General features: G+C 40.1%; 1 protein-coding gene across 1 annotated transcript in view; it reads right to left on the bottom strand.

Moving 5' to 3' along the window:
- Positions 1-915: 915 nt before the first annotated feature.
- Positions 916-26,730, bottom strand: part of LOC126256911 (protein CLP1 homolog) — a 64,316-nt gene continuing 38,501 nt past the window's right edge. The window contains exons 6-9 of the mRNA XM_049955520.1: positions 24,053-24,272; positions 11,425-11,518; positions 5,600-5,725; positions 916-2,214 (exon numbers count right to left, since the gene is read on the bottom strand). Of these exons, the coding sequence (XP_049811477.1) occupies positions 5,614-5,725; positions 11,425-11,518; positions 24,053-24,272 (426 nt within the window). The 3' untranslated portion in view covers positions 916-2,214; positions 5,600-5,613. The remainder of the gene's footprint in view (positions 2,215-5,599; positions 5,726-11,424; positions 11,519-24,052; positions 24,273-26,730) is intronic.

Below are 26,730 nucleotides of genomic sequence, written 5' to 3'. Positions count from 1 at the left end.
CCAGAATTCACTTTCATCTACAAAACTAGCAATCTTAACAACACATGTTACTAGGCATCATGCAATCTATTTGTACAGTTTATGACAAAATGTTCAGTACACTGGGTCAGAAAATATTGTTATTAGAGATCTGTTTTCTGTTGACATGATGGAAATGCAAGAACTGATATCTGCAGCACACGAGAGTTTGGCAAAATTATCTAAGATAGAGCTGTAAAACATAGGTTTGAGGAGTAAAATAACGTGAATTGTTGGATTTTTTAATATGGGAACTGTCATTCTTTAGCAAAGAAACAACTGAAAGTTGTGACACCACTTGTGTGAAAATGCGGTTTATGTGAAAACTAAATAAAGGACAAGATTAAAAATGATGGACATAATTTCAGGTTACACTTGTAAGGAATTAAAACTGACCGTAGTAAGCTTGTTAATAAGATACAAGATAAATTTTCTCAATTTTTTTTACCTGTAATACGTGCAATCATCACCAATAACTTACCAATTTATTATACATCTATATTAGATGCAATGCTGTGTTGAATCAATAATTGCCATCTCTGTTTTATTAAGGTGTAAAAACGGAACAATTGTATCCAAGAGTGATAGTTCTGGTTGTCTAGAATTACTAATCTTGTGAGTTGGTTGGACAAGGACATTTTACATTCAGCAGCCACCTTTTTCCTGTCTGCAAGCCAGCTAGAGTGAATTATATCCCTTGTTGAATTAATAAATTTACTTCTCCTGTGACTGAGTAATCCCAATAACAACCTTTTTGAATATCAAGATACATGTGTGGCATTTTGTCCATTCGTTTGCCAGTTCTTAGTCATTTAATGTGTAGTTAGGTAAATGCACAACAAAGACGACATTAACAAATAAGTGTTTATTTCATTTGTTTTCCAAAATTAATTACAAAAATATAAATACACAGATAGCCATAAATATAAATTTCATCACAGTGTAAACAGCTTTATGTACATATTAAATGACAACAACAAAATTATTATAAAATCTTTGTACATAATTACCACCATATTACACTGTCTCTTATATTTATCAGAGTGATAAAAATTTATCTCAGTGTTACATTTTTGTACCAAGACACATTGTAGCCCTGCATGAGACACACAGACTTTAGTTATTACATTACATTTCCACACAAGAACACCAGTGAATACACCAATACACATAAGAACCAGCAGTATTACATTTTCTCTTGTGTAAGGATAGTAAACAGGTTTTGTTCTCTCATTCCCAAGGAGAAAAAAATGTTCTAGTTTTTTTTAATAATGTTTGCCAACGATCATATGCTAGAAAAGTCTAGATCCAGATAAAATTACAACAATATATACAGTGTACAACACTTAGATATACCTAAATCACTCATCCTCAAAATGTACATTGTGTTACAAGTCATATTAGGCTTCTGCTTCCTTTGAAATAGGAACAAAATCACTGTGCTATTCGAACAAACAAAGTGTGACACATTCTATAATGAATTCTGTGGACTGTTCCACACTTAGAAATCTCCATTTGAATCTTAAAGTGAATGGTATTGGGAGAGGGGGGGGGGAAGAGTGAGTGCAAAATGTGTGTAAAAGAATGCATTACACAGTTAACAGACCATATAAATAGAAATGATTTTTGCATAAGTCTATCCTTCTTCAATAAAATTATTTTTAATCCACTTTGTAAACCTCACAGACAAAAATGCAAACTGACAAAATTCACACATTCTTTATGCAAACAAAAGCTTTATATTAAATGGTTCTGTGTCAATGTTGTTCGAAGGTGATGCACAATGGAACCTTCTTCACACTTCAACTGTGTCTAATTGGTCTAGTCTCTGTGTACAGGTAGTGACTATGATATGGACCTCCAAAACAATATAAAAATTGTGGGTCAGTGCAAGGTACAGGGAAAATACTGTAATTCTACTTGGTAATACTGTGATCCACTCATGTGTAGTGCATCATTCATAAAATGAATACATATTTTGCTTCTAAATGATATCTCATCACTCAAGGCTAAATCAAGTGCCACATAATTACTGATGATCACATTCATTATAACTTCAATTCTTTCCAACATTCTCAACAATTTGTGGCTTGCTTATTGCTGTCCTTGTGCCACTTCAATAGTCTCCAAGCTTTTGTAGTTTTGAACCCTTACTCCAGGTGACAAAACTATATGATTTAGCATCCACAGCTGGTTCTGGAAAAGAAATAACAATAAAAAACACAAAATCACCATTTATCAAAAATAAAATGAATGGTACACGATTAAAACATACAACCAGCACAATATTTTGACAAGTGGTATGTAAAGCCATGCCTCAATGTACATTTAACTTGAAGAGCAATCACGGTCAGACTTTGAGAAATCAGCAGTGTGCATTGAAAGTTACTTCAATTTTGTGTCTGATAAATTATGAAACATTAACCTGATGGTACTTTACAGCATCACTATTTCTAAATGTTATGTTACTAAGACAAGCGCTGTCTCATTATCCTCGCACTCTTCTGTATTAGAACAATATGGTTCATGTTAGTTTACCATTGTTAATGGTTACTAAGCTCCATGTATATGAATTGAATTACTTAAAGAAATACAGAAACAAGGCACTTTTTAAATAGCTCATCATGCCAAGCCATGTTTTGGGCTTTCACCTATCTTCATCGGAGAAATAAATTTATACATTCATCAATACAACTTTTTACCAACTGCATTCTGAATTCTGCAGCTGCCTTTTATTCTGTAATTTGTGACTCCTTTCACTGACTTTATATGCAGAATGCAAACACTTTTAGGCTCAGGGCATTAGTGATCTTAATGGTAGATACTTCTCACAGGGGGAAAAAAAACCATGTACATTTATGCAAATCCCTTATATTACACGCACTTGCTTACCATGTATCAGTGCTACGAAAATGAACAAATATATATTTAAATAATTCTGTTTCACTGAATGTTGGGTGAAACCACAGATGTGAAGTTAATGATATAAACTAAGGTGTAAAAATTCAAGTTCCAACACAAAAAGTGATCGATATGAAAGCTAGTTCTGTCATGTGTGACTGTGTAAGAGCTCTCAACAAAGAGAGGTGGAGTGTACTGGGTTTGAGTTGTTTAGTTGAACCACAGTAACATTCTCTGTTTAAAGAAACTATGTGGTGATGGGAACAACCAGTCCTGTATGCACTGAAATGTGAAAAACATCATAGACGAACTGGCACTACCACATAATTCACTTGCTTAACATGTTTTACTATAGTATGAACAGTGCAGACCAATTTACGTGATTAATAATATTACAACAATTACTTTATTAGATTCAATGAAGTCATATTTGAGAAAGAGTGTTCTAACCCACTGTGAACTACTAAAAGGAATGGTGCAACTCACTGCAAAATCGGAGGATGTGCCACCATAATATGTGATTAAGATTGCAGAGAGATACCGTATTTACTCGAAACTAAGCCGCACTCGAATTTAAGCCACACCTGCAATTTGAGACTCGAAATTCAAGACGAGAGAAAAGTCTTAGACCGCACTTCCACATCGAAACAAAGTTAGTCCATTGTAACATGAGACACAATTTAGATCGAATGGATGAAGATACAGCTACAGTAGTTTGGTTCGAGTCGTGAGCTTAACAGTTAAGATTTACCAAGTAGCCATTGCTATGTGTCAGGCGCTCCGTCCGTATTTATACGGGTACCCTTCCTTTTTCACGTGCTTCGTCTGGTTTGAATCGATTGCCTATTGTGCTTTGGTCTGATAAGTGCCGTTCTCTTTGTTATAGGTGTTTAAATGAGATAGCAGCAAACACGAAAGAATACACAGCATTATGTTTACATTCTTCTACCTTTTCTTTTAATTTATTTGCTGACGCAGAGGTTTTGGTGCCAGACGCCAGTATTTATCTTTGTGCCTGCAAAGCATGCCTGTGTAGCGCTCATATATTCGACGGCAGAAGTTAGTTGTGGCGGCACCTACCGAAATTTTTCAGAACTTCCGCGTACTTTGCACTCAATTCTAAGCCACAAGCGGTTTTTTGGATTACAAAAACTGGAAAAAAAGTGCGGCTTAGATTCGAGTAAATACGGTAGGTGCATGTAGGACCAGCAGCTCAGTCTTTTGTGTGACTGTACAGGTCAGTGTTATGCCCCACATAGACAGTTAAGAGCCGTCAAACCATGTGGAAATGTGTGAGCAAGTGTCGGAATTACTAGTCAATGTCAAAGTGCACAATATCAACATGAGAGCGAGTTTGAACAGGGCAGAACGACTGGTCTCCAGTTCATTAATGGGACACTGCAGCTCCTATAGGGCATACTACTACAACAGTGATGTTTCTGGAACTAGAAGACAGTCCTACACATCAATGTATGGGTACTTGAGCACACAAAGTGACCACAATGTAGGATAAAAAATAAGAGAACAGTCTCATTAACGATGTTGACTTCACAGTGGATCACTGGAAAGTGTGTGGTCATGTCTGCATTGATAGTATACACCATATGCTGAGGAGTTGACTTGTGGAATTCATGCCATTATGTTGGCTCCTACTGAAAAGATAGCAACAACACCTAAGACTGCAATGAGCTTGTGAACAACAGCTCACTGCTGGTGGATGGAAAAACAAAGTGTTTTCTGATGAGTCCCACTTCAACTTGTCCAACAGTGATGGCTGTGTACGTGTTACAACACTAATGTGGTGAGTGCAATTGGGCAGACTGCATTTTGAGCGATGTAGGAGAATAATACCAAATGTGATGGTTTGGAATCCCATTGCCTATAACAAGTGACCTTGTCTCTTACTTTGTGAAGGCAGCTGGAACAGCATCCACCAGATCAGTAGATTTTATAGCCTGATGCACTACCCCTCCTGGAGGCAGCTTTACATGCCATATTTCAGCAGGACAAGGTCCAGCCATGTGTGGCATGTTCTTTGAAGAACAACAGGTACCACTGCTCTCATGAGCTGCATGTTTGAACACGCCTACCAACCATGTGGTAGTGTACACTCTGGCAGCTTTTCCAAGCCGTCTTTGATTCCATGCCATGATATCTGGAGGCTAAGATTGTAGCACATAGTGGCTTCACACTGTACTGCAGTCTAAAGTTCACAATGCATGTATAATTCTGCAATCCTAATCATCTGTGTATTGTCATGTCCCTCTATGGAATAAATTTCATTGTACCCGCATGTCGTCTTCTTGGTGTTCCAATTTTCTTACACAGTTGTGTACTTTACAGCACCTGTTTTTGAGTATGTTGTGCAGTGAAAGAGTGGGAGACAACTAGGAGCAATTGTCAAGTGCTGCAGGTAGGTTTTCCCATTAGGCACCTGTCAGAACTACAACAGTAATATCTGAATGTAGTGTTGCGTCTAATGGTGAACGTAAGAACCTTCACAGTGTCAACCAACTGGGTCTACTATAGAAAAGAAAAGTTACTGAAATAGAAACCCCATCCCCCTCCACCCCCCACCTAACCAATCACATGCAACGGAGCCAACTGAATAAAGTCTGATGAAACGAAACAAAGGTACCCGTTGCAGTATGCGTAAAAAGAGTTACACATTTCCACTTACCGTAACACCTAATGTCAGTGGCTGTCCATGAATTGTACTTCAGATAACAGCAATAAAGTCTTTGGAAGTGGCCTCGGCTGGGGGCTCAGCACTGTCAAACTTTGCCTTTCCATGTCAACGTTTGTTCTGGAACACACACAGAAGATAATTCAATGACGACTGAAGTATATGCATTCAAGTCCATGAGATTACAATTTAATGAAATTGGAGCACTAAGCACAACAAGATACTGTCTTTTACAACATATACAATGGTGTTTGCACTCGATTCTAAGCCACAAGCGGTTTCTTGGATTACAAAAACTGGAAAAAAAGTGCGGCTTAGATCTGAGTAAATACGGTAAGTGCATGTAGGACCAGCAGCTCAGTCTTTTGTGTGACTGTACAGGTCAGTGTTATGCCCCACATAGACAGTGGGACAAAAATAACTTTTGCATGATGCGTCATTGCCAAGAAAGATAGCTTTTCCATACCTAAAAAGAATCGTTACAGTATGGTGCAAAAGACAACTGAAAGAAATATGCAATTTGACAAGCAGAAATGACATTTCTATTCAATGACAATAATTATACTGAGGCCAACATGATTCACAATAGTTCCCTGGACGTTACAAATGGTGTGACAGGGAGGGTGTGTGATCACCATGGATGGCAATGTATGCTCTGCAAAGTGCTTCCATGCTGGTCACAGGGTTGGTAAGGAGTTCTTGTGGTAGAGTGTTCCACTCCTCCAAAAGCATGGCTGATGACTGCTGGATGGCCATTAGTGCATGTTGACATGCTGCAATCTGTTTCTCCAATACACTCCACATGTGCACAAAGGGACTTAAATCAAGGGGAATGGGCAGGCCAGTCCATTTTCAGAATATCTTCTCATTCTAGTAGCTTCTCCACCTAAGGTGTTTAATGTGGCCACACACTGTCACACATAAAAATGAAGCCAGGGCTGAATGCACACAAGAAAAGACACACATGCAGGAAGAATACAGTGTCACAATAACACCGACTGGTGACCTAATGAGTTCAAAGACATGGAAATCATTATGCCCATCCAACATTATGCCTCCCCAAATTATATAACACCTGAACCACCAAAACTATCATGCTCAACAATGTTCCTGGGTGGGTTATTTGTTCCCACATCTAGTCAATATATCCAGGCTATATTCAGAATTTCATTTTTGTGGATGACAATGCATGACCACATTGACCAGCGCAGGTGGAGGAGCTCTTTGAACAAAAGGATATTTGGCAAAGGGACTGGCTAGCCCATTCTTTCAAACTAAATAGCATCAAGCACATGTGTTATACATTGGGGAGATGTACTGCGGCACATCCACATGCACCAACAACCATTCAGCGGTTGTCAAGCGTGGTGGTGGAGGAATGGAGAACCCTACCACAAGAACTATCTACCAACCTTGTAGCCAGCATGGGAGCATCTTTCAGAGCATGCTTTGCTGTTTGTAATGATCACATGCCCTATTAAGAATCATGTCCCACATTTTGTAATGCCCAGAGGTCCATCATGAATTGTGGTGACTTAAGGATAATTACTGTCTTTTAATAAATGTGTCATTTCTGTTTGTCTCATTGCCAAGTTCTTTCAGTTACCTTCTTTACTATACCGAAGCAGTTCTTTCTATGTATGGTCTACGTGAAAGGCATGCTCAAGAGGGACAACTCTGCCAGGTATCATCATCTAAAGTTAGAAGAAGCAATCATTCTTTCATGCCTCTAAGGAGGGAAGGGAGATCAGAGTTTAGTGTTCAATAGATTAAATCATTATAGATGGAGCACAAGCTTTGATTTGGAGAAGGAATCGTCTTATTTGGCTTACAAGATTCACAAAAACAGGGAAAACACAAATCTGGATGACATAACAGTGATTCAAACCATCATCCTCCCAAATGCGAGTCACATCTTTATGATCAGTGCAATTCAAGACAGATATGGAACTTGGGAATGTTATTTAAACAGCCAGTTTCAAATAAATTAATCTGATTATGGAGAGTATTTCTCTCATATCAATTTTGGAAAATTGCATATCATTTACTAGTTCCATTTGCCATCTTCTAAAGTGTGTAGTTACTAGTTCTCTGGGAATGTTTCTTTCTTTAAACTATGGAAATGCATGTTGGTAATACAGATACGTAATAACAATGGACATAAATTTCTGTGCTTTTAGTTTGTTATCTGAACTCGCACAAATGTCAACCAATATGATGATTTAAATGCAGTATGCTCCCTCCTTTAAGTACCACATGATGAAATTTTAGGTTATAAATTGTACCATGGCAAAGGACTAACAAATTTGTAACACATTATTTAAATTATCAACTTACAATATTATTTTTTAATTTTAGCCCTAAAATTAGTTGTGAGGACTTCATTAAATTCACTTGTGTCCAAAACTGACAAACTGGAACAAAGAAAACCAGTTTCATCTTTCCATCTTTCTTTAATTAGATAAATTTAAGCACACATGTACAATACAAGATGTAATGTTACATTTTATATGTCAATGGCACAGTCACTACTACTAAAGGATGGATAAATATCAAACATGAGTCTGCTACACTTCCATAAGCCTGGAGTTGGAGGAGGAGGGTTGCCTGCAGTTTTTAGATGTCTTGGTGTGACATAAGAGGGATGGCACACGTGGTCATTCAGTATATAGAAAGTCCCCTCACACAGAGGGAGGAGGAGATTAGTGGTTAACGTCCCGTCGACAACGAGGTCATTAGAGACGGAGCGCAAGCTCGGGTTAGGGAAGGATGGGGAAGGAAATCGGCCGTGCCCTTTCAAAGGAACCATCCCGGCATTTGCCTGAAGCGATTTAGGGAAATCACGGAAAACCTAAATCAGGATGGCCGGAGACGGGATTGAACCGTCGTCCTCCCGAATGCGAGTCCAGTGTGCCTCACACAGACCTTTACTTGCAAGCCGCTGGTTGCCAACATCCGGCACAAACGATAGGTGTTTTGAAGACATTGATTCACTGATCCCACGTCATCTCTGACACCGATAGTTTGCAAACGGAACTGGAGCACCTGCAGATTGTATTTCTGAAGTGGAGAGAGCACTGCAGACCTGTAAACGGTGGAGCAAAGAAGAGGAAGAGGCCTTTAAAACGACTGCCTATTTACCATATATTGGTAATATTTCAGGGCAAATAGGCAGAATACTAAGAATATATAAAGTGAAAGCAATCTTTCGCCCTCCTGCAAAATTTTCGTTGCTGTTGGGGTCTGTCAAAGATGACCTAGAGCTGCGCAAGGCAGGTGTTTACAGGATTCTGTGTGAATGCGGCAAATCTTATATAGGGCAAATAACATGTACTGTGCAGGATCGCATTGGAGAACATCAGCGGCATACTCACTTTCTTCAGCCTTGTAAGATTGCCATCACTGAATACTGTATTTCCACTGGTCATGTCATCAAAAACAGTGAGACAAATATTGTGGCCTATGTGTCTAACTTTTAGAGTTCTATTATTAATGAATCCATGGAAATATGACTGTCTGACAGTGAGTCTCTTAATAATCGAGACAGTGGTTTTCAGTTGAATTTGGCATGGAATCCAATCGTTGAAAAACTTCGTGTCCTCCATAGCCAGCGTACTTCTATAATGGAACTGCAGGAAGACAATTTAATTGATATGAAAGCGGCGAGTTTTCAATACGCAGGGCTCGCGGCGCAGCAGAATCAAACGCGCTCAAGTAGTGCATGGGCAATACCAAATGAATCCACCACGCACGTGCCAACGGGGCCTGAAGTACCAGAGCTCAGTGCGTTTTTGCCAGTATAATCTGAAGATGGCCATAAGACTCTGCGCCAAAATATTGTGGCAGTAAGTTACAAACATCCGGCAGTTCTCCTGAAATTTTGTGGAACAATATGCATGCCGAGGAAGTTTTAAATCTCATGAAGGCCTTGTTGGCTGATAGCTCAGTTTCTGATAGTTCTTCCCACATCTATTTCATACTTGGTTCAGACTAAATGCCAATCAATGGGTATTAAATAAACTAACTTTTATATGTGAACAGAACTCAACTCACCCTCTTCATCTGTCAGTCTATGTTATAACAAACTTGAACAAACATAAGGAAAAGGTAAGATTGTTACTTATCGTAAAGATGACACCTTAAGTTGCTGATAGTAACAATTACAAGATACTTCTCAATGACAATTAAGGTAGCTGTGCCTGTCTGCAACTTAATGTGTCATCTTTACAGTACACAGCAATCTATCTTTCCATTACATTGTTGGTATTCCAACCTGGAGTTTCCATTGTTTGATTATACCAGATTTGGTTGCTTATGCAATTTTTTGTAGCACACAGTTTAAAAATTTACACACATAGTGTCCTAATACGTGCAGTCATTGTAATACAGTTTCACATCACATGCATTTCCATGTCTAATAAAATCAATACATGCGCTATTCTATGGGTTATATTTCACAGCTGTCATCAAACAACAGTCTTCTGATAGATCACATTCCGCACATGAGCATTTGCATGGAATCTATAGGTGTTTCCAGTGATCTCCTATTGTTTCCACAATCTTAGCACAATGCTAAATGAATTTCCAATTCAATTACATCAATTGCAGTTCAAATAGTGTGTGAATGCAGACAACTCTCATTGTGTAGCAGCAGAACTGAGGCATACCAAAAACGAACTATGATGTGGCAGCAGAGCCTTTGAATCGTAATTACAATCTGCATAAGGTGCAAGCATGTAAGCTGAGTCACTTTATTTGCACATCCATATACTTTTCAATTGCTCCACAATACAGTGAGTAGTTGTCTCCATTATTTGTATCCACTTATGATTTTCCAGGATCACTTTAACTATGGTACACCTTTATTCCAGTTTACCTACTACACTATTGCATTCAAACTACATGTACACAAAACCACGTTAAACAACCTAACTCACTAGCCCTCTTATATTGTGCTCAGCAACTTGTCAGGCAAGTGATATTAAATGCATATATTCCTTACAAGGCAGCTATATTAGATACCTCACATCCCACTGGCCAATATATTTCTCTGGCAGTCATTTACATAGCATCTGAAATATGGCAAATGCTGTTAAGCACTGTTACATGTACAAGGACAACTCAATATAATTACCTATTGCCTCGGAGAGAAACAATCACTAAATGCACTGTGAAATTTAACTGATACAGCACGTAACTGTTCTGGACCACAAATAAGAGAATTTACCACTCTGAATTTGTTTCACACCCTTCTAATATTCTGCAGTGTCAAAGGCATAGAGGTTAGTTACGATTTAATGCTGTTCAATGACTTCCAATGTTGTCTTGTGTTAAACTTGAAATACTCAGCAAGCATTTCATATGAAACTTATTTCTGATTACACTATTTGTACTTATCAAAACCACAATATAAATTTCTTCACCTCTTTAACTCTGCTATCATCATCTTGGTATTACTGCACATTTACAACTGTGGTTCAGAAAAAAAATCTAACTGGATTTTCCAGTAACATTTACTAACAACCAAATCAGATTTTTTCTTGGAAATACACCATTTAGAACTGTTTAATCAAGTTCGACTACAATACCATTTTCTCCAAATTAATGTAATTAATTATTAACTCTCTGAATTGTTTAAGTGAAGGATCTGTCCAAAAACTAGTAAAGTCTTCATTATTTTTGTGTGCCTATCAATAACACATCATTTCTATTGTTTAGTCAGTTGTTTCCTTTACTCGTACATTATTTACATTCTCCCAGAACTTTCCATGCCATAATTATTAACAAAGTCTGACTTTGTAACACACTTCTATACTTACACACATATAAAACCTGCAACATTACTGTGAATGACATCATCATCTGTAGAGGCAGCGAAGCTAACAGCAAGCAAATGATGCAACAGATTAGGTCCTGAAAGGAAGAGATTTGCAATTTTATAAGTCCAGTCTTACAACAGCATCAGATAACATTTTGGAGAAGGCTCCATATAATTCAAAGTTAATCATATTCTTACAGGAGGAGCACCTGGTCACAAAATTAAGTAAAGAATTAAATGTACTGAATGTGACTGCGACAAGACATATACATTTCTGGAACATTTTGGCATTTGTATCTTTGTCCCTTTCTATTATTTAAAAAAAAAATAGTTGTAGCTTGTAAATAACATGTAATTAATGTTCTCTTTACTCTAGCATTTGAGTGTAATGCTGACATTTAAAACTCAATGCATTAGTATGTAAAATAAATTTATTGCTTTAAATTATAAAGTCTCTGGAAAAATAACTTGTGATTATTATCTAATAAACAAAGTTTTCTAGAATTCGCTTTTTTTCAGCCACACTTAAAAAGTTACAGATTCTACTGTATTTTTTAAACTGCGGACGTCAGTCCTTTTTGAGTTTTCTGTTACATAATTGCCCCTCTTCCGTATCAAGAATTGTTAACATTTGTTTCTGTAAATAATTTACAAGTAAAGAAGACCATTCACAGAACAGTAAAAGTATTTAGTTTTGAAAGGCACACACAAGAGAGAGAAAACTTGCTAGCTTTTGGAATAAATTCTTTGTCAAACTAGAGTGTGCATGCGCACACGTGCCCCCCCTCCGCCCCCCCCCCCCCCCCCCACACACACAGGGCTGCAATTTGGTAGATGGACTAAGGTGGGGTGGTGATTCTGTCAGTTGGGGTGAGTAGAGGGAGAGAGGTGGGAGGCAAGAAGTGGGGTTGAGAGTAGATAGCTAGCAGCTCAGTGGGAAGCAGCTTGTTTGCTGGCTCAGAATGTTGGAGGGAGAGGTGGCAGGTGCACAACATGCCTCGCTCCAGCACCTGCTGCTCCTCCCTATCGTATTCCTAGCCATCAAACCAGCTGCCTCCCTCTCAACTGCTAGTTATCCGGCCCCCCTTCCTGCCTCTATCTCCCTTGCCTGTACCTGTGTGTGTGTGTGTGTGTGTGTGTGTGTGTGTGTGTGTGTGTGTGCGCGTGTGCGCGCGCGCTCTCTCTCTCTAGTTCAACAAAGTTTCCTTTCTCTTTTGTGTATACCTGATGACAACTCAACACTTCCGTTATTCGGCGAGTTATATCTTATGTTTAGTTACAGAGTTACAGCTACTAAAAGATTTTGCCAGAAATTTAGCAACTTCGCTAATATGAAGCCACTGCAAAACTGTACAAGGCTAAAATAATGCACGATTTCTATTTATTTTGCTGTTATTGATCTGATGAATCTAATAAAACATGTCCTAGATGTATATCTGAAGTAGTTTTCCAGAACATCCAGAGAAGCAAAGAAGTAATTTTGTAAAATTTTTAATTTATTAACTACTTGGCCCAACTTTTTTTAAATTCCAGAGAACTGCACAAAGTTTTCAACAGAAGTTGTAGAGAATTTAATTTTGGAAATAATGATGGTAATAACATTAACTGAAACTGTATGAATGTGTCACATAATCTGCTTTTATTAATACCATAGCACATGTAAATTCATGTTAAACCGGAAAAAACAAAGCTCAGAATTAAGGAAGTTGTACAGTGTATATACAATTTCACAATACATTAACAATAAATGTTCAAAAATGTCTCCACCGAGTTCAATGCATTTAGCTGCATGTGCATGAACAGATTTTGTTGCCTTTTTCAGTATCACAGGATTCTTCTTAATTACTTAATGCGAGCAAGTAATGCCTCACATGTATTGACTTTGTCCTCATAAACTATGTCTTTCATCCATCCCCATACACAAAAATTTATTGGTGTTATAAATAGGGCAATCTGGGTAGCCACAGAAGTGTAGTACCATGACCAATCCATTTCTGGGGAAAATGTTCATTTAAATGTGTACTTGTATAATAATCTTTGCTTCTCTGAATGTTCTGGTAAACTACTGCAGATACACATCTAGGACATGTTTTATTACATTCAGCAAACCAATAACAATAAAATAAATGGAAATTGTGCTTTACTTTAACTTCATACAGTTTTGCGATGGCTTCATATTTGGGAAGCTGCTAAATTTCAGGCGAAATCTTTTATTAGCTGTAACTAAACATTTGTGGACCTATGTTTATATAAACATTTTTCTTTAGCACTTACCGTGAGGCTGCCGTAATATTACGTCCCGCAGCATTCCACATTGTTTTAGTGTTTCAAACGCATTGTTAGCGTTCCCGCTACAACCTGTAGGTCCTGTAATGCTCGTAATTCATCATATTAGCGCTAGATCACAGCACCTAGTGAGGTAATGCGATATATTCATATACATTTCCGAACGAATTCACGTGTGTTTTTCACGCGTATTTTACGTGTTCTGTGGTGTCCTGTCGTTTGTTTACCGTTGATTTTGGCGCTAGTATTTTGGTTTTAGCTTGTTTATCTTCTTTTTACTCACAATGGCGAGTGATGAGGATGCAAAACTTCGAAAAATGGTTGAAGAAGTACTTGCTGAACCTACTGATGATGATTTTTCGGATTTCGATAGTGACAGTGATTACGAAATGCTGGAAAATAATGATAGTCCAGGCAAGTCTAACATCTTACTAAATCGATGCAGAACAAGACAGTTCATGTTGTGATTTGTTCTGTTACGTTCTGTATTATTTCAGACACAGATTTGTCGTCTGATGAAGGTGAGCCACCGCCTGTTCCCCCCCCCACACCCCCCCCCACCCCCCACCCCCCGCTAGACTGGGGCTCAGTGCTCATTCGAATGCTAACGTGTACACGTCTTGCTTGTCAACTTACTCTGTGACTTATATGTGTTAAACTGGACGTTATAACAATCGGCGACGAGTTAGTGGATTTTTCCTTTTCACCATTGACCCACAGGTTTCCATGGCTACTGTCGAGCAACTATTGCAAAATCTCCTTGAACAGCAAACACTTCTAACAGCGGCGATTCGCGATTTCGTCGCGGTGTCAAATGCGGGGCGTTTCTCGTCGTTGGCTATACCTCCTTTTCCTCCTTACGACGAGACGGCGGAAGACTGGTCTGATTATGAAAAACATCTTCGACAGCACTTCTTGGCATTTCATGTCACGGACGAACAACCATGTAAATCTCTGTTCCTTTCCTGGATTTCACCTCAAATGTATCGGTTGTTGTCGCAATTGGCTCCTTTGAAGGATCCTGCGTCTTTGTCCTTTGCTGAAATGTGCTCACTTCTGTCTGTCTATTTTCAAAAGCAAACGCATGTGGTAGCCTCTCATGTTGCCTTTTATCCTTGTCAAAAACAGCCGCATCAATCCTATCGCGCTTGGGCTGCTGAACTTCACGGCCTCAGTCAAAAGTGTCAATTTGTTACTGACGTTCACAAAGAATCCTATGCCGATTGCATGGTACGGGGTGCTATTGTCCGGTCGGCACCGGACAAAGAAGTTCGGCAACGTGCCCTTCAGTTGGCAAATCCGACTCTAGATGAAGTTCTCTCCATTGCGCAGTCTTTTGAAATTTCTCGCGCCGCTGGGGCGCAAACAGAGGCGTGGGGTGGTGTCAGGGAAATACAACCTCTGTGCGCTGTTGATGACGCGTGCGGCGCGTCCCCGCCGGCCGACGTGGCCGCAGTGCGCTCCCACGTGCAGCCTCGGCCTAACCGTAAACAACCCGCTAAGAAACTGCAGCAAAACCCCCGGCAACTTCTTTCATGTCCGCGGTGTTTTACGAAACATACACGCGAGGATTGTCCCCAACGTTGGGCTGTGTGTCACAACTGCAAAAAGAAAGGTCATGTGTCTTCCGTTTGCAAATCCGACCGCATACTTGATGTTCATGAACATGACGCTGATTCTGATTCTGTGTTGTCTGTCAATTGCACTTCTTCCCTTTCAGGGAAGTTATTCCTCAATGTCCAAATCCTTGGTCGAGATGTTCGCATGCAGGTGGATACCGGTTCTGCTGCCACTATAATTAATTCTCAGACGTATCTTCAATTGGGTTCTCCGCTCCTGTCACCTGTCACTCAGCAATTACGGACGTACAATAAGCAAAAGATTTCTCTCTTGGGACAATTTAATGCTGAGGTATCTTACAAATCAGTCGTTCGCACTGTTCCCATATTTGTAGTCGACCAGAGTAACGCAGAGAATCTTTTTGGTTTCGATGCCTTTCGTGTTTTTGGGTTCTCCATAGATGAGTCTGTCAATATCGTCTCTGATGCTATTCCTTATGCTCAATTGGATTCCTTGTCGATGACATTTTTGTCCCTTTTTTCTTCTGGGTTAGGCCGTGCAAACGACTTTGAAGCTCATATCACGCTCAAACCCACTGCTCGGCCTAAGTTTTTTCGGGCTCGGCCCATTCCTGTGACCCTTTGTGATTGGGTAAAACGGGAGTTGGATCGTCTCACTACTTCAGGGGTCTTGCTTCCTGTCACTTCCAGTGAGTGGTCCTCTCCTGTTGTTGTCGTTGCTAAGCCAAATAGTGATATTCGTCTCTGTGGCGATTTCAAAGCCACTGTAAATGCTTAATGCCTCATCGACACTTACCCTATGCCCCGTCCTGAAGAACTGTTCACTAAACTTGCTGGAGGCCAGTATTTTTCTAAAGTTGACCTGTCAGAAGCTTATCATCAACTTCCTCTCGACGCTGCTTCCCGGCAGTTTCTGGTCCTTAACACGCCTTTTGGTCTCTATCAATACCAATGCTTGCCATTCGGGGTTGCTAGCACCCCTGCTCTCTTTCAGCGATTCTTGGAACGATTATTGCTCCCTGTCCCTGGGTGTATCAATTAAATGGACGACATTGTTGTCACTGGCTCCACCACTGAAGAACACCTTCAAAATCTCCGCACGCTTTTTCATGTCTTACAGACTGCCGGTCTTAAGTGTAATCTTCAGAAATCACAATTTTTCAGGCATCTATCACGTACATGGGGTTTCAACTCTCTCGGGATGGTATTCGTCCGCTTCAGCAAACTGTTGCTGCGGTCGATGCCCTTCCTCGCCCTACATCTGTTAAGGAACTGCAGGCCTTCTTGGGGAAAATAGCATACTATCAGAAGTTTTTACCGTCTGCGGCTTCGGTGGCTCAGCCGTTGCATCGCCTGTTGCATAAAAACGTGCCTTTTCACTGGTCCACGTCATGCGATGCGGCTTTCCAGAAATTGAAGACTATGCTGAGACAGGCCCCGTGCCTGGCTACTTATCGACCTGGCCAACATCTTGTTCTTGCCACAGACGCCTCTCGATACGGGGTCGGTGCAGTCCTTGCGCAACGTTTTTCTGACGGTTCGGAACAACCCATTGCTTATGCCTCCAAAACGCTCACGGATGCCCCACAAAAGTATTCTCAAATTGAGAAAGAAGCTTTGGCCATTATTTATGCTCTTCATAAGTTTGGTGTTTTTCTCTGTGTCTCAAAATTTCATCTTGTTACAGATCACAAACCACTTGTTTCCTTGTTTCATCCATCAACGTCACTTCCCAACAAGGCTGCACACCGCCTCCAGCGTTGGGTTCTTTACTTGTCTTGTTTCAATTATGAGATTTATTTCCGGCCAACGGCTCAACATGCAAATGCTGATGCTCTGTCTCGCCTTCCCATGGGTCCTGATCAGGCATTCGATAGGGATAAACTTTTGTGTTTCCACCTGGATGTTGCCGAGCAGCGGGTTGTGGACGGGTTCCCCATCACTGGAGACAGGCTGGCGGCTGCTACGGGTTCTGACCCTACCCTCTCCCGGGTTTTACGCTGTATTCAGAAGGGTTGGCCAGATCGCCCATCCGCTAAGACTTCTGATCCATTGCGGAACTACTACGCTTTGCGCTACCGCCTCACGGCTAGGGATGGTGTTATCCTCCTTTCCACTGACAATGCTTTGCCGTGTGTTGTGGTACCTGCATCTTTGCGTGCTTCTGTCTTGCGCCTCCTTCACCAAGGGCACTGGGGTGTGTCTCGCACAAAATCTCTGGCGCGCCGTCATGTGTACTGGCCTGGCATCGACTCTGAAATAGCACACTTGGTCGCTGCCTGCGGCCCTTGTGCATCACAGACCGCTGCCCCGAAGTCATCTTTGTCACCGTGGCCTTCGCCTGAGAAGCCCTGGGAGCGCATTCATGCTGACTTTGCGGGACCCTTTTTAGGTACTTATTGGCTCCTCGTAATTGACGCCTACTCTAACTTTCCTTTCATTGTCCGTTGCATGTCGCCTACCACCGCGGCAACCACCAGTGCTCTCGCCTGCATTTTTTCTTTGGAAGACCTCCCCTCTACTCTTGTTACTGATAATGGTCCGCAATTTGCCTCTTCCGAATCTGCGGATTTTTGTGCTCGTCACAGCGTTACGCATGTCACGGCCCCGCCGTTCCATCCACAATTCAACGGTGAGGCTGAACGACTAGTCCGCACATTTAAGGCTCAGATGCGGAAACTTCTGACTTCTTCTGCTGCTGATGATGCGCTTCTCCAGTTTCTGGCATCTTACCGTTTCACCCTCATGGGCGACCACAGCCCGGCTGAGCTCTTACATGGCCGACAGCCCCGCACGCTACTTCATCTTCTGCGGCCTTCCACATCATGGCCGCGGGTGCCTTCACTTGGCCGGTTCGCCGCCGACGACCTCGTCTGGGTACGGGGATATGGCAGGCGGCCGAAATGGAGCCCGGGCCGCATCTTACAACACCGTTGCAGACGCCTGTATGAAATCCAGAGGGACACGGGTGTTGCAGTGCGACATTCGGACCAGCTTCGGCCTCGTGTGCCGGCAACGCCTGTTCCGAATGCCGCTACACCACCTTCGGCTTTACCTGACACTCGGGATCTTGGCATCTCTCAATACTCACAACGCAGCCCTCTCACCGTCATCGCGATGCCAGCACAAGAACGGATGCCACCAGGAGACGTGCCCATGCAGGAACCGGATGATCATCCTCTGTCAGAGAAAATCTACTCGCCTCCTCCTCCAACGGACGCCGACACATCGCCCATGTCTCCTGTCATATCAACTGGACTTGCCGCAACGGGCAGATTGGTGCATGGGGCCCCCGCAGATTCGACCCCTACGTCTCCTGTCATCTCGACCCGTTATCATCGGGGACACTTCCGTCCGTACGCGAAACCTCCTCCTCGAGACTTTACGGCGAGTCAAACAACGCCTATGGATGTTAGCCATCTCCAGGACACCTCCATCAAGACCAGTGCAACAATTTCAAAGAGGGGAAAAGTGTTGTGACTCGCCGATCATTCAAAGCGCCGCCGCGCAATTACGCGCGTCCTCTACGTGTGGCACTGTCTGCCAGCCATGCAGCAGCTGCGCCACCTAAGCGGCCAGCCGAGCAGCGGCCACTAGACTGGGGCTCAGTGCTCATTCGAATGCTAACGTGTACACATGTTTTGCTTGTCAACTTACTCTGTGACTTATATGTGTTGTGTCGTTCTGAAATATATGTGTTAAACTGGACGTTATAAAAAAAATAAATTTTTGACAAAAATTTATTTTCACAAAATCGAGGAGAAATCCGCATCACTTCTTGGAAACAGTATATGCCCCATACACATGACTGTTAACCCATGTAAAGTTGAAACCTTAAAGTTTTAAACCATACCTGTAGTTTTTATGTATCTCTAACTAAACATCCTTTACAGCTATTTAAAGTCTGTTGAAAATAGAAAAAAATCAGTCAGCACACAGGGAGTGGCATGCAGTTAAGGGCTTAGCATGGTAAGTGTTAGTATTACTTGTAGAATAACTATTGAAATATTTGCATATCTTTGTGAATCACCCTGTATATATGACATATGTTTCTTTCATTTTACAACAATGACTGAACTTTCACCTGTCAGTTAACAAATACAGAAAAGTTTCAGATAACAGAAACAATAATCATATAGGAGTGACTTTACTACTTACAATATAGAACAATACTCCTATGTTTTGTAAATAAACATTCCTTCTTTAGAGAAGAAAGAGGGGAGAAATTGGTTGAGTGAGGTTAGAAAAAAGGGATGGAGAGGTGTAGATCAATCATATCCTCATTTAATGGGCTCCCACACGTGATAAGGAGTGGGGCAAAGACGAAAAAGGAAAAGGTGTCAAAGAGGGAGAGGGAGAAAGGTCAAATATAGTATATTATTAAGAATTATTCAGAGATGATAGAAAGGGCAGAGTAAGAAATATGATTATAAGACGAAGATAATATGAAAAGTGGAAAGTATAACGAAATTAAGAAATTTCCATTCCATCAGTAGAAACAAAATTGGCATTCTACAGGTCAGAGTGTGGAACATTAGGCCCAATTCACACAGAAATGGTGTGGCATGGATGTTGATGGCGGTGAGTCAGGGATGTGGTGCAAACAGGACATGAACAATGATCAGAATATATTGGTTTCATCAGACAAAGATATTGATGCAGTGGATCTTTTGTAACTTGTAAACGTTGAGCAAGATACTGGGTACATCCATTATTGATGAAAAAAGGGAAGAAATACGGCACATCCGACATAATGAAAGAACTGATTGTGTATTTCAAATGTTTCCAGCATTTTTACAGAATGTCTCAAAACCATTTCTATATTGTCTTAAACAAAGTGAAAGACAGTTTTCAGAGAAAAGCAACAGGACTGGAATGTTTTGATCATAATACTTATTTTTCATATAATTTTAATTTGAACGTAAGCCTGTGCATAACTGACTTTGTGAAAGATGTTCCAAATATTCTGACGCTTTTCCAAAATCTGATCAACTGTAAATATTTCACTGCTGTTGACCAGAAATTCCTCCACTACAGGGCAATGTTTCCTACCATGTGACAGAGATTTTGCCCTTACAGAGAGGAATAAAATATCCTTTCCCTAGAAAACTGGATTCTAGTTACTGCCAATGCCAGTGACAATGGATTTATTCTGTGAAAGATGGAACCAGAGATTTCAGGGATCTTAGCACACTGACCACAAAGGCTTATTTGAAATAACTGAGTATGTCTGCCTATAGATTTCATCTCACAACCCTACTACACTACGGGGAAGGAAATATCGTAAGATCCAACAACCTTGGATTTGTCAAAGCATTGAAAAGAAGCTGAGAGGTGCAGGTGAAAGAAATTTGCCACTAGACAACATCACAGTTTTCTCCACGCTGTGTTATACAATTCTGTCAGTCAAAAGTGCAGGAAGAAAGCCTTACTTGACAGCACGTCCCATGGAATTCATATGAGCAAGCACCAAGTGAACAGTGGATTTGCACATCTGTCTGGCAAAATCCAATTATTGAGGACAGAAAATGTAATGCTGACTGTAGCTGTTCAGTTTAATGGCAAGAGGAATAGAGTTAAATTTTTCTGTATCCTCTGGTGCTGTCTGTGCAGATTTGTACTGCAGTGTTTTGGCTTGTGTTGTATTTTCTCAAAATGAAGTTTCTATTTCTGTAACAAGTAAAAACACACACACACACACACACACACACACACACACACACACACACACACACACACAGAGAGAGAGAGAGAGAGAGAGAGAGAGAGAGAGAGAGAGAGATTCACGCAAATGCAACTCTCTCACGCATGACCAGTGTCTCTTGCTGCCGAGGCCAGACTGCAAATCAGCGTTTCCATTATATGGTGCATAGTAGCCTATTTCCTTTTCATGATCTATTCAAAACTATCTACAGAGACAGATGTAGCATTGCTTCACCTACATAAAACAATTTATTTTTGTTTTGTTTTTGACGTTTATCAGATGACTTCAAATTAATCAAAACTGGTGCACATCATGGGTGTCTCTGTCATGCATCCCTTTGGTGCACCATCTGTAATGTCAAACTGTTGTAGCGCGGACTGAACCACACCATCTCCGTGTGAACTGTTTCATTTGTTACCATGGAGGTGCTGTGAAACAGTGCCATGTCCACACCACACATCTGCGCCACACCATTTCTGTGTGAACTGAGTCTTAGATCACTTAATCATGCAGGAAGGTTAGAAATGTTATACGAAAATGGATAGATTGAAGTTAGATATCATGGGAATTAGTAAAGTTTGGTCGCACGAGGAACAGAACTTCTGGTCAGGTGAGTACAGGGTAATAAATATAAAATCAGACATAGGTAATGCAGGAGCAAGTCTAATAATGAATAAGAAAATAGTAATGTGCGTAAGCTACTATGAACAGCAATGAATCCATTATTGTAGTCAAGACAAACATTAAGCCAACACCCACCACAGTAGTACAGCTTTAAATGCCATCTAGCTTCACAGATGAAGAAGAGATTGAAGAAATGAACGGTGAGATAAAAGAAATTATTCATACAGTTCAGGGTGATGAAAATTTAATTGTGGTGGGGGACCAGAATATGATAATAGGGAAAGGAAGAAAAAACAGTTGGTGAACATGGACTGAGTGACAGGAATGAAAGAGGAAGCCACCTGATAAGACTTCTGCATGGAGCATAATTTAATCATTGCTAACACTTGGCTTAAGAATCATGAAATAAGGCTGTATATGTGGAAGGGGCTTGGAGACATTGGAAGGTTTCAGAATGATTATATAATCGTAAGATAGAGTTTTTGGAATTAAATTTTAAACTGTAAGATATTTCCATGGGCAGATGTGGGCTCTGACCACAATTTTGTCATTATGAACTATAGATTAAAACCAAAGAAACTGCAAAAAGGTAGGGAATTAAGGAGACAAGACCTGTATAAGTTGAAAGAGCCAGAGGTTGTACAGTTTCAAAGTGAACATTAGGCAACAGTAATGACCAATGCAACAGGGAAAAGCATACAGTAGGAGATGAGGGATAGCTTTGAGAGATGAAATACTTAAGGCAGCAGAGGATCATATAGGTAAACAGACAAGGTCTAGTAAAAATCCTTGGATATTACAGAGATATTGAATTTAATGGATGAAAGGAGAAAATATAAAAATGCAGTAACAAGGCAAGCGATAGGAAAATGAGATTGACAGGAGGTGCAAAATGGCTATGCAGGAATGACTGCAGGACAAATGCAAGGCTGAGAAGTATGTTTAACAATGGGGGAGGTAGAAATGCCCTACAATAAAATTAGAGAGACCTGTGGAGAAAAGGGAAGTGGTATATGACTAGCTAGAGCTCATATGGAAATCAGTACTTAGTGAAGAAGGGAAAGTTGAAAGGGGGAAGGCGTATATAGAGGAGCTGTATAAGGGAAATGAACGTCATATTATAGGAAGGGAAGAGAAAACAGAAAGAGATGAGATGGGGGAGATAATACTACGAGAAGAATTTGACAGAGCACTGAAATACCTGTGTGGAAACAAGGCCTCTGGAGTAGATGGCGTTATGTCAGTACTACTGATATACTTGGGAGAGCCAGACATGACAATACTATTCCACCTGGCATGCAAGATGTATGAGACAGGCAAAATATCCTAAGTTAGCAAGAAGAATGCAATAATTCCAATTCCAAAGTAAGCAGCTGCTGACAGATATGAATATTACTAATCTATCAGTTTAGTAAGTCATGGCTGCTTCATACTAACATAAATATTTTACAGAAGAATGGAAAAACTGGTAGAAGCTGACCTAGGGGAAGATCAATTTGGATTTTGGAGAAATATAGGAACAAGTGAAGCAATACTGACTCTTCAACTTCTCTTAGAAGATAGGTTAAGGGACGGCAAATCTACATTTGTAAAATTTATAGACTTAGTGAAAGCTTTTGACAATGTTGACTGGAATACACTGTTTGAAATTCTGATGGAATCAGTGGTACAATATAAGGAGCGAAAGGCTGTTCACAACTTGTACAGACACTGGACGGCAGTTATAAGAATCAAAGGGCATAAAAGGGAAGCAGTGGTCGCAACGAGTGTGAGATAGAGGTGCAGCGTTTATCCAGTACCACATCTCAAAGTATAATGAGAAATATTAGGTTGGTGCGTAAGTTCACAGTGTTTTTGTTCTGCATGTCAGTATTCCTGTTGCTACAGGTTTACCAATCGATTGTCATTCATTATTTGTGTATCTCTGCTTTTTCGTCATCAACTGATTCGTCAACAACACCAATCATTCCTATGTTGTACTGTTACTAGTGACAAGAAATGGTGTCTTTATGCTAACATAAGGAAAATAAAGGAATGGTTGAGTCCAAACAAAGCAGTAACACCACATACAAAGACCTGCATGTATCCACAAAAGATAATGTTATGCATCTGTTGGAATAGTGACAGTGTGGTCTACTACAAATTGCTTGCACAAGGGTAAACATCACTGCTGACATTTAATGTCAACAACTGAAGACATATTGCAGACACAATCCAAGTACAACAACCAAGAAGACTGCGTGAACCGATGCTATTCCATGCTAATGCCCAGTGGCATTCTGCTAGACTGACAAAAACACTAAGGTTCAATGTTAATATATAGCATGTATTCTTTTAAATGTCTTTTTAACAGGAAGATGCAATAAATAAATAAATAAACAAACAGGTTGAATGAAAAAAAAAAAAACTCATGGAAGGAAAATTTAAAGAAATACCTGGTGTTACTGCAACTAGCTTTGTATGGTTATCTTCTGCTTTCATTCCCAAAGGCATGCACGAATCAGGCAATGCTGGAGCTCCGATTTTATATATTTTTAGTTCACTGAATCTCACATCAAAAGAATGTGGATACAATGGAGAACGAAGTCCATAGAAGTATTCTCTGACTCTGGAATCCCTCGCTTCAGCACGTTGACTCTGACTCCTCTCAACGACCTAAGAAAAGTATGAGAATAACAGTTAGTTCTATTTAGTCTATGCTTTTATATTATGTTCATGATAGTCTTATCAGTTTTCTATTCTCAAAATCCTTGCACTTGTACGAGGGTCGTAATGTCCCACATTTTCTTAAAAAGCCATTAACGTACATACACAAACATCCTTGTTTGTGCTTCACATTCGATGCTTGTTCTGTGTGCTATTGAAGTTTCAAACCGCTCTGGCAGATGGCAGAGACAAAGTACAGCATCAAAATGGCGTCAACATATGACTCACATTACAAGCAGCATGCTGTTATTGGATTCTTGTGTGCAGAAAAAGAAACAGTGGTGAACATCCATAACCGTCTGCGTGCAGTGTATGACGATACTGCAACTGATAGTAGTACAGTTGGACATTGGGTAAAGAAAGTTACAGCCTCAGGAAATGCAGAAACAGAGCTCAGCCACACTTGGGAAATCCCATCACAGCCACTGCTCCAGACATGCTGGATCATGTGGATGCCATTATTCATGCCGATTGGCGCATCACAACTCGACAATTGGGGAACACACTTTGAAGATGACGAGAGTGTCAGTCACGCCGTGAAAATATGGCTAAGCCTACAGGACAAGAGCTTTTACCAGCAGGTAATACATACTCTTCCACTGTGATGGAGACTACATACAAAAATAGGACATGGACAGGACATGTTGATTTATATTGTCATCAAATTCTGACTTAACAATAAATATGCTCTGAGAAAAAAAATGTGGGGCATTACCTATTGAATGATCCTTGTAGAATGCAAGAAAGTAATAGGATTTTACACATGCATGTTTGCCAAATAGTAAATGCCAATTGTATTATCCTGTATGGCACTGTATTCAGTGCTGGGGACAGCATATGTACAACTCATTCCATGAAAAGTATATACCCTTAGCAGATATCAATGGGGAAAGCCTTATGTTTTATTATGACTGATTTCCATCAATGGTTCTAGTGATGACTATTATTATTAATAATAATCACTCACATCTTTGCCCTTGTCCACTTTTCTTTTTGTAAGCCTCTTCTGATGGATGGTCCTCTGTTTTCTACCATGCACCTCAATTTCCAAGTAAATTTTTTGTGTACCAATGTGTTCTCTGTCTCCTTTACTTGCTGTACAGTGTGCATATGGTGTCCCTTTCCATCACATACCACTTAGGAACAGGAATATTTCACACAGATGATGAAGTGACAAGTGATTCGAAATGTACAATTTTTGGAAATATAACATGAAATCAATATGCTACAAAAATGGTTTTTCTCCTGTTCCCTATAATATCAACACGAAACTTTACAGATTTTATCGTAAATTAAACAAAGGACTCCACAAAGACATATTTTCCATGGTCACAGCATCAGAGATTTAAACTGAATTATCGCTGATAAGATTTTCGCTTATCACGTGTCTCTGAGCGATCTTTCCTATGAGGTGGGTCTGTTTTAAGGCATCAGAGTACAAAGCATGACTGCCATCATTATACGTAGGCTATTTAAGATTATATATATTACTGATAGGACGAGCACAGGCACAGTCACATTGTAGTGATAGTGCTACTGAAAAAATATACGGAAAAAACTAAACTTTTTCCCCTTTGTGTTTATTATTTTACTTGGCAACCTAACTGTACTCTATTACTAACCTTAAACTTATGAGTGTTTAAGGAAAATTTCCTATATTTGAAAAAAATGAGATGTTGGATGTACTGATTCCAGTGGCAGGTAAAAATTTTTTATTTAAATACTATTCACTTCCATGTACCAAAAAAGAAGTACAAATGAGAGAGCCTGTACTTCAGATTTACGAGGTTCAAAATTAAATCTGTATAATGAACATTCTTTTGATATCTTATATAAAGGAAGCAATACTTATAAAAATACAATTAATAAGAATGTTTTTGTGTAAAATATAAAATTGATTTTGCAGACACCACACCGATGACAGACACTTATTATGTACTAATTATTCTATTGCTTTGCTATTCGCCATCTAGTGGTTAAAATGGAAACCATCAGTGGAGAGCATAAAAGGCTAATAACTCGGCAGTCTGACCTATACAAACAGACACAACAAATTGGCCGAAGGAGAAAGAAGATCAAATTTATCAGATATTAGAAAAAAAAAATTTCCCACTGGAAACACAAACAGCAAGCATGAGGGGAATTCGCAGATCACACTCTTAAAGAAAAAAACTAATGGGTGCATCAAAGAAACAATAGTCAACAATTTCAGCATACTGAAAAGGAGCACAGGGGGAAAAAAAAAAAAAAAAAACCAGAAGAAGAAGAAGAGTGCTGACCTTGATCAACGAAGTAAAAGAAATTAAAGATCTTGTCACCAGATGATCGCGAGTGACAGCTCTTCTATCACATCAACGAACGGTGTATCAGTACCTATTAGTGGGCATGTACTGCATGCAGGTACTAG

This window comes from Schistocerca nitens, chromosome 1 (assembly GCF_023898315.1).
Source record: "Schistocerca nitens isolate TAMUIC-IGC-003100 chromosome 1, iqSchNite1.1, whole genome shotgun sequence".
Taxonomy (NCBI): Eukaryota; Metazoa; Arthropoda; class Insecta; order Orthoptera; family Acrididae; genus Schistocerca; species Schistocerca nitens.
Note: the sequence above shows the minus strand (reverse complement) of the source record. Positions and strands in the feature narration are given on the sequence as shown.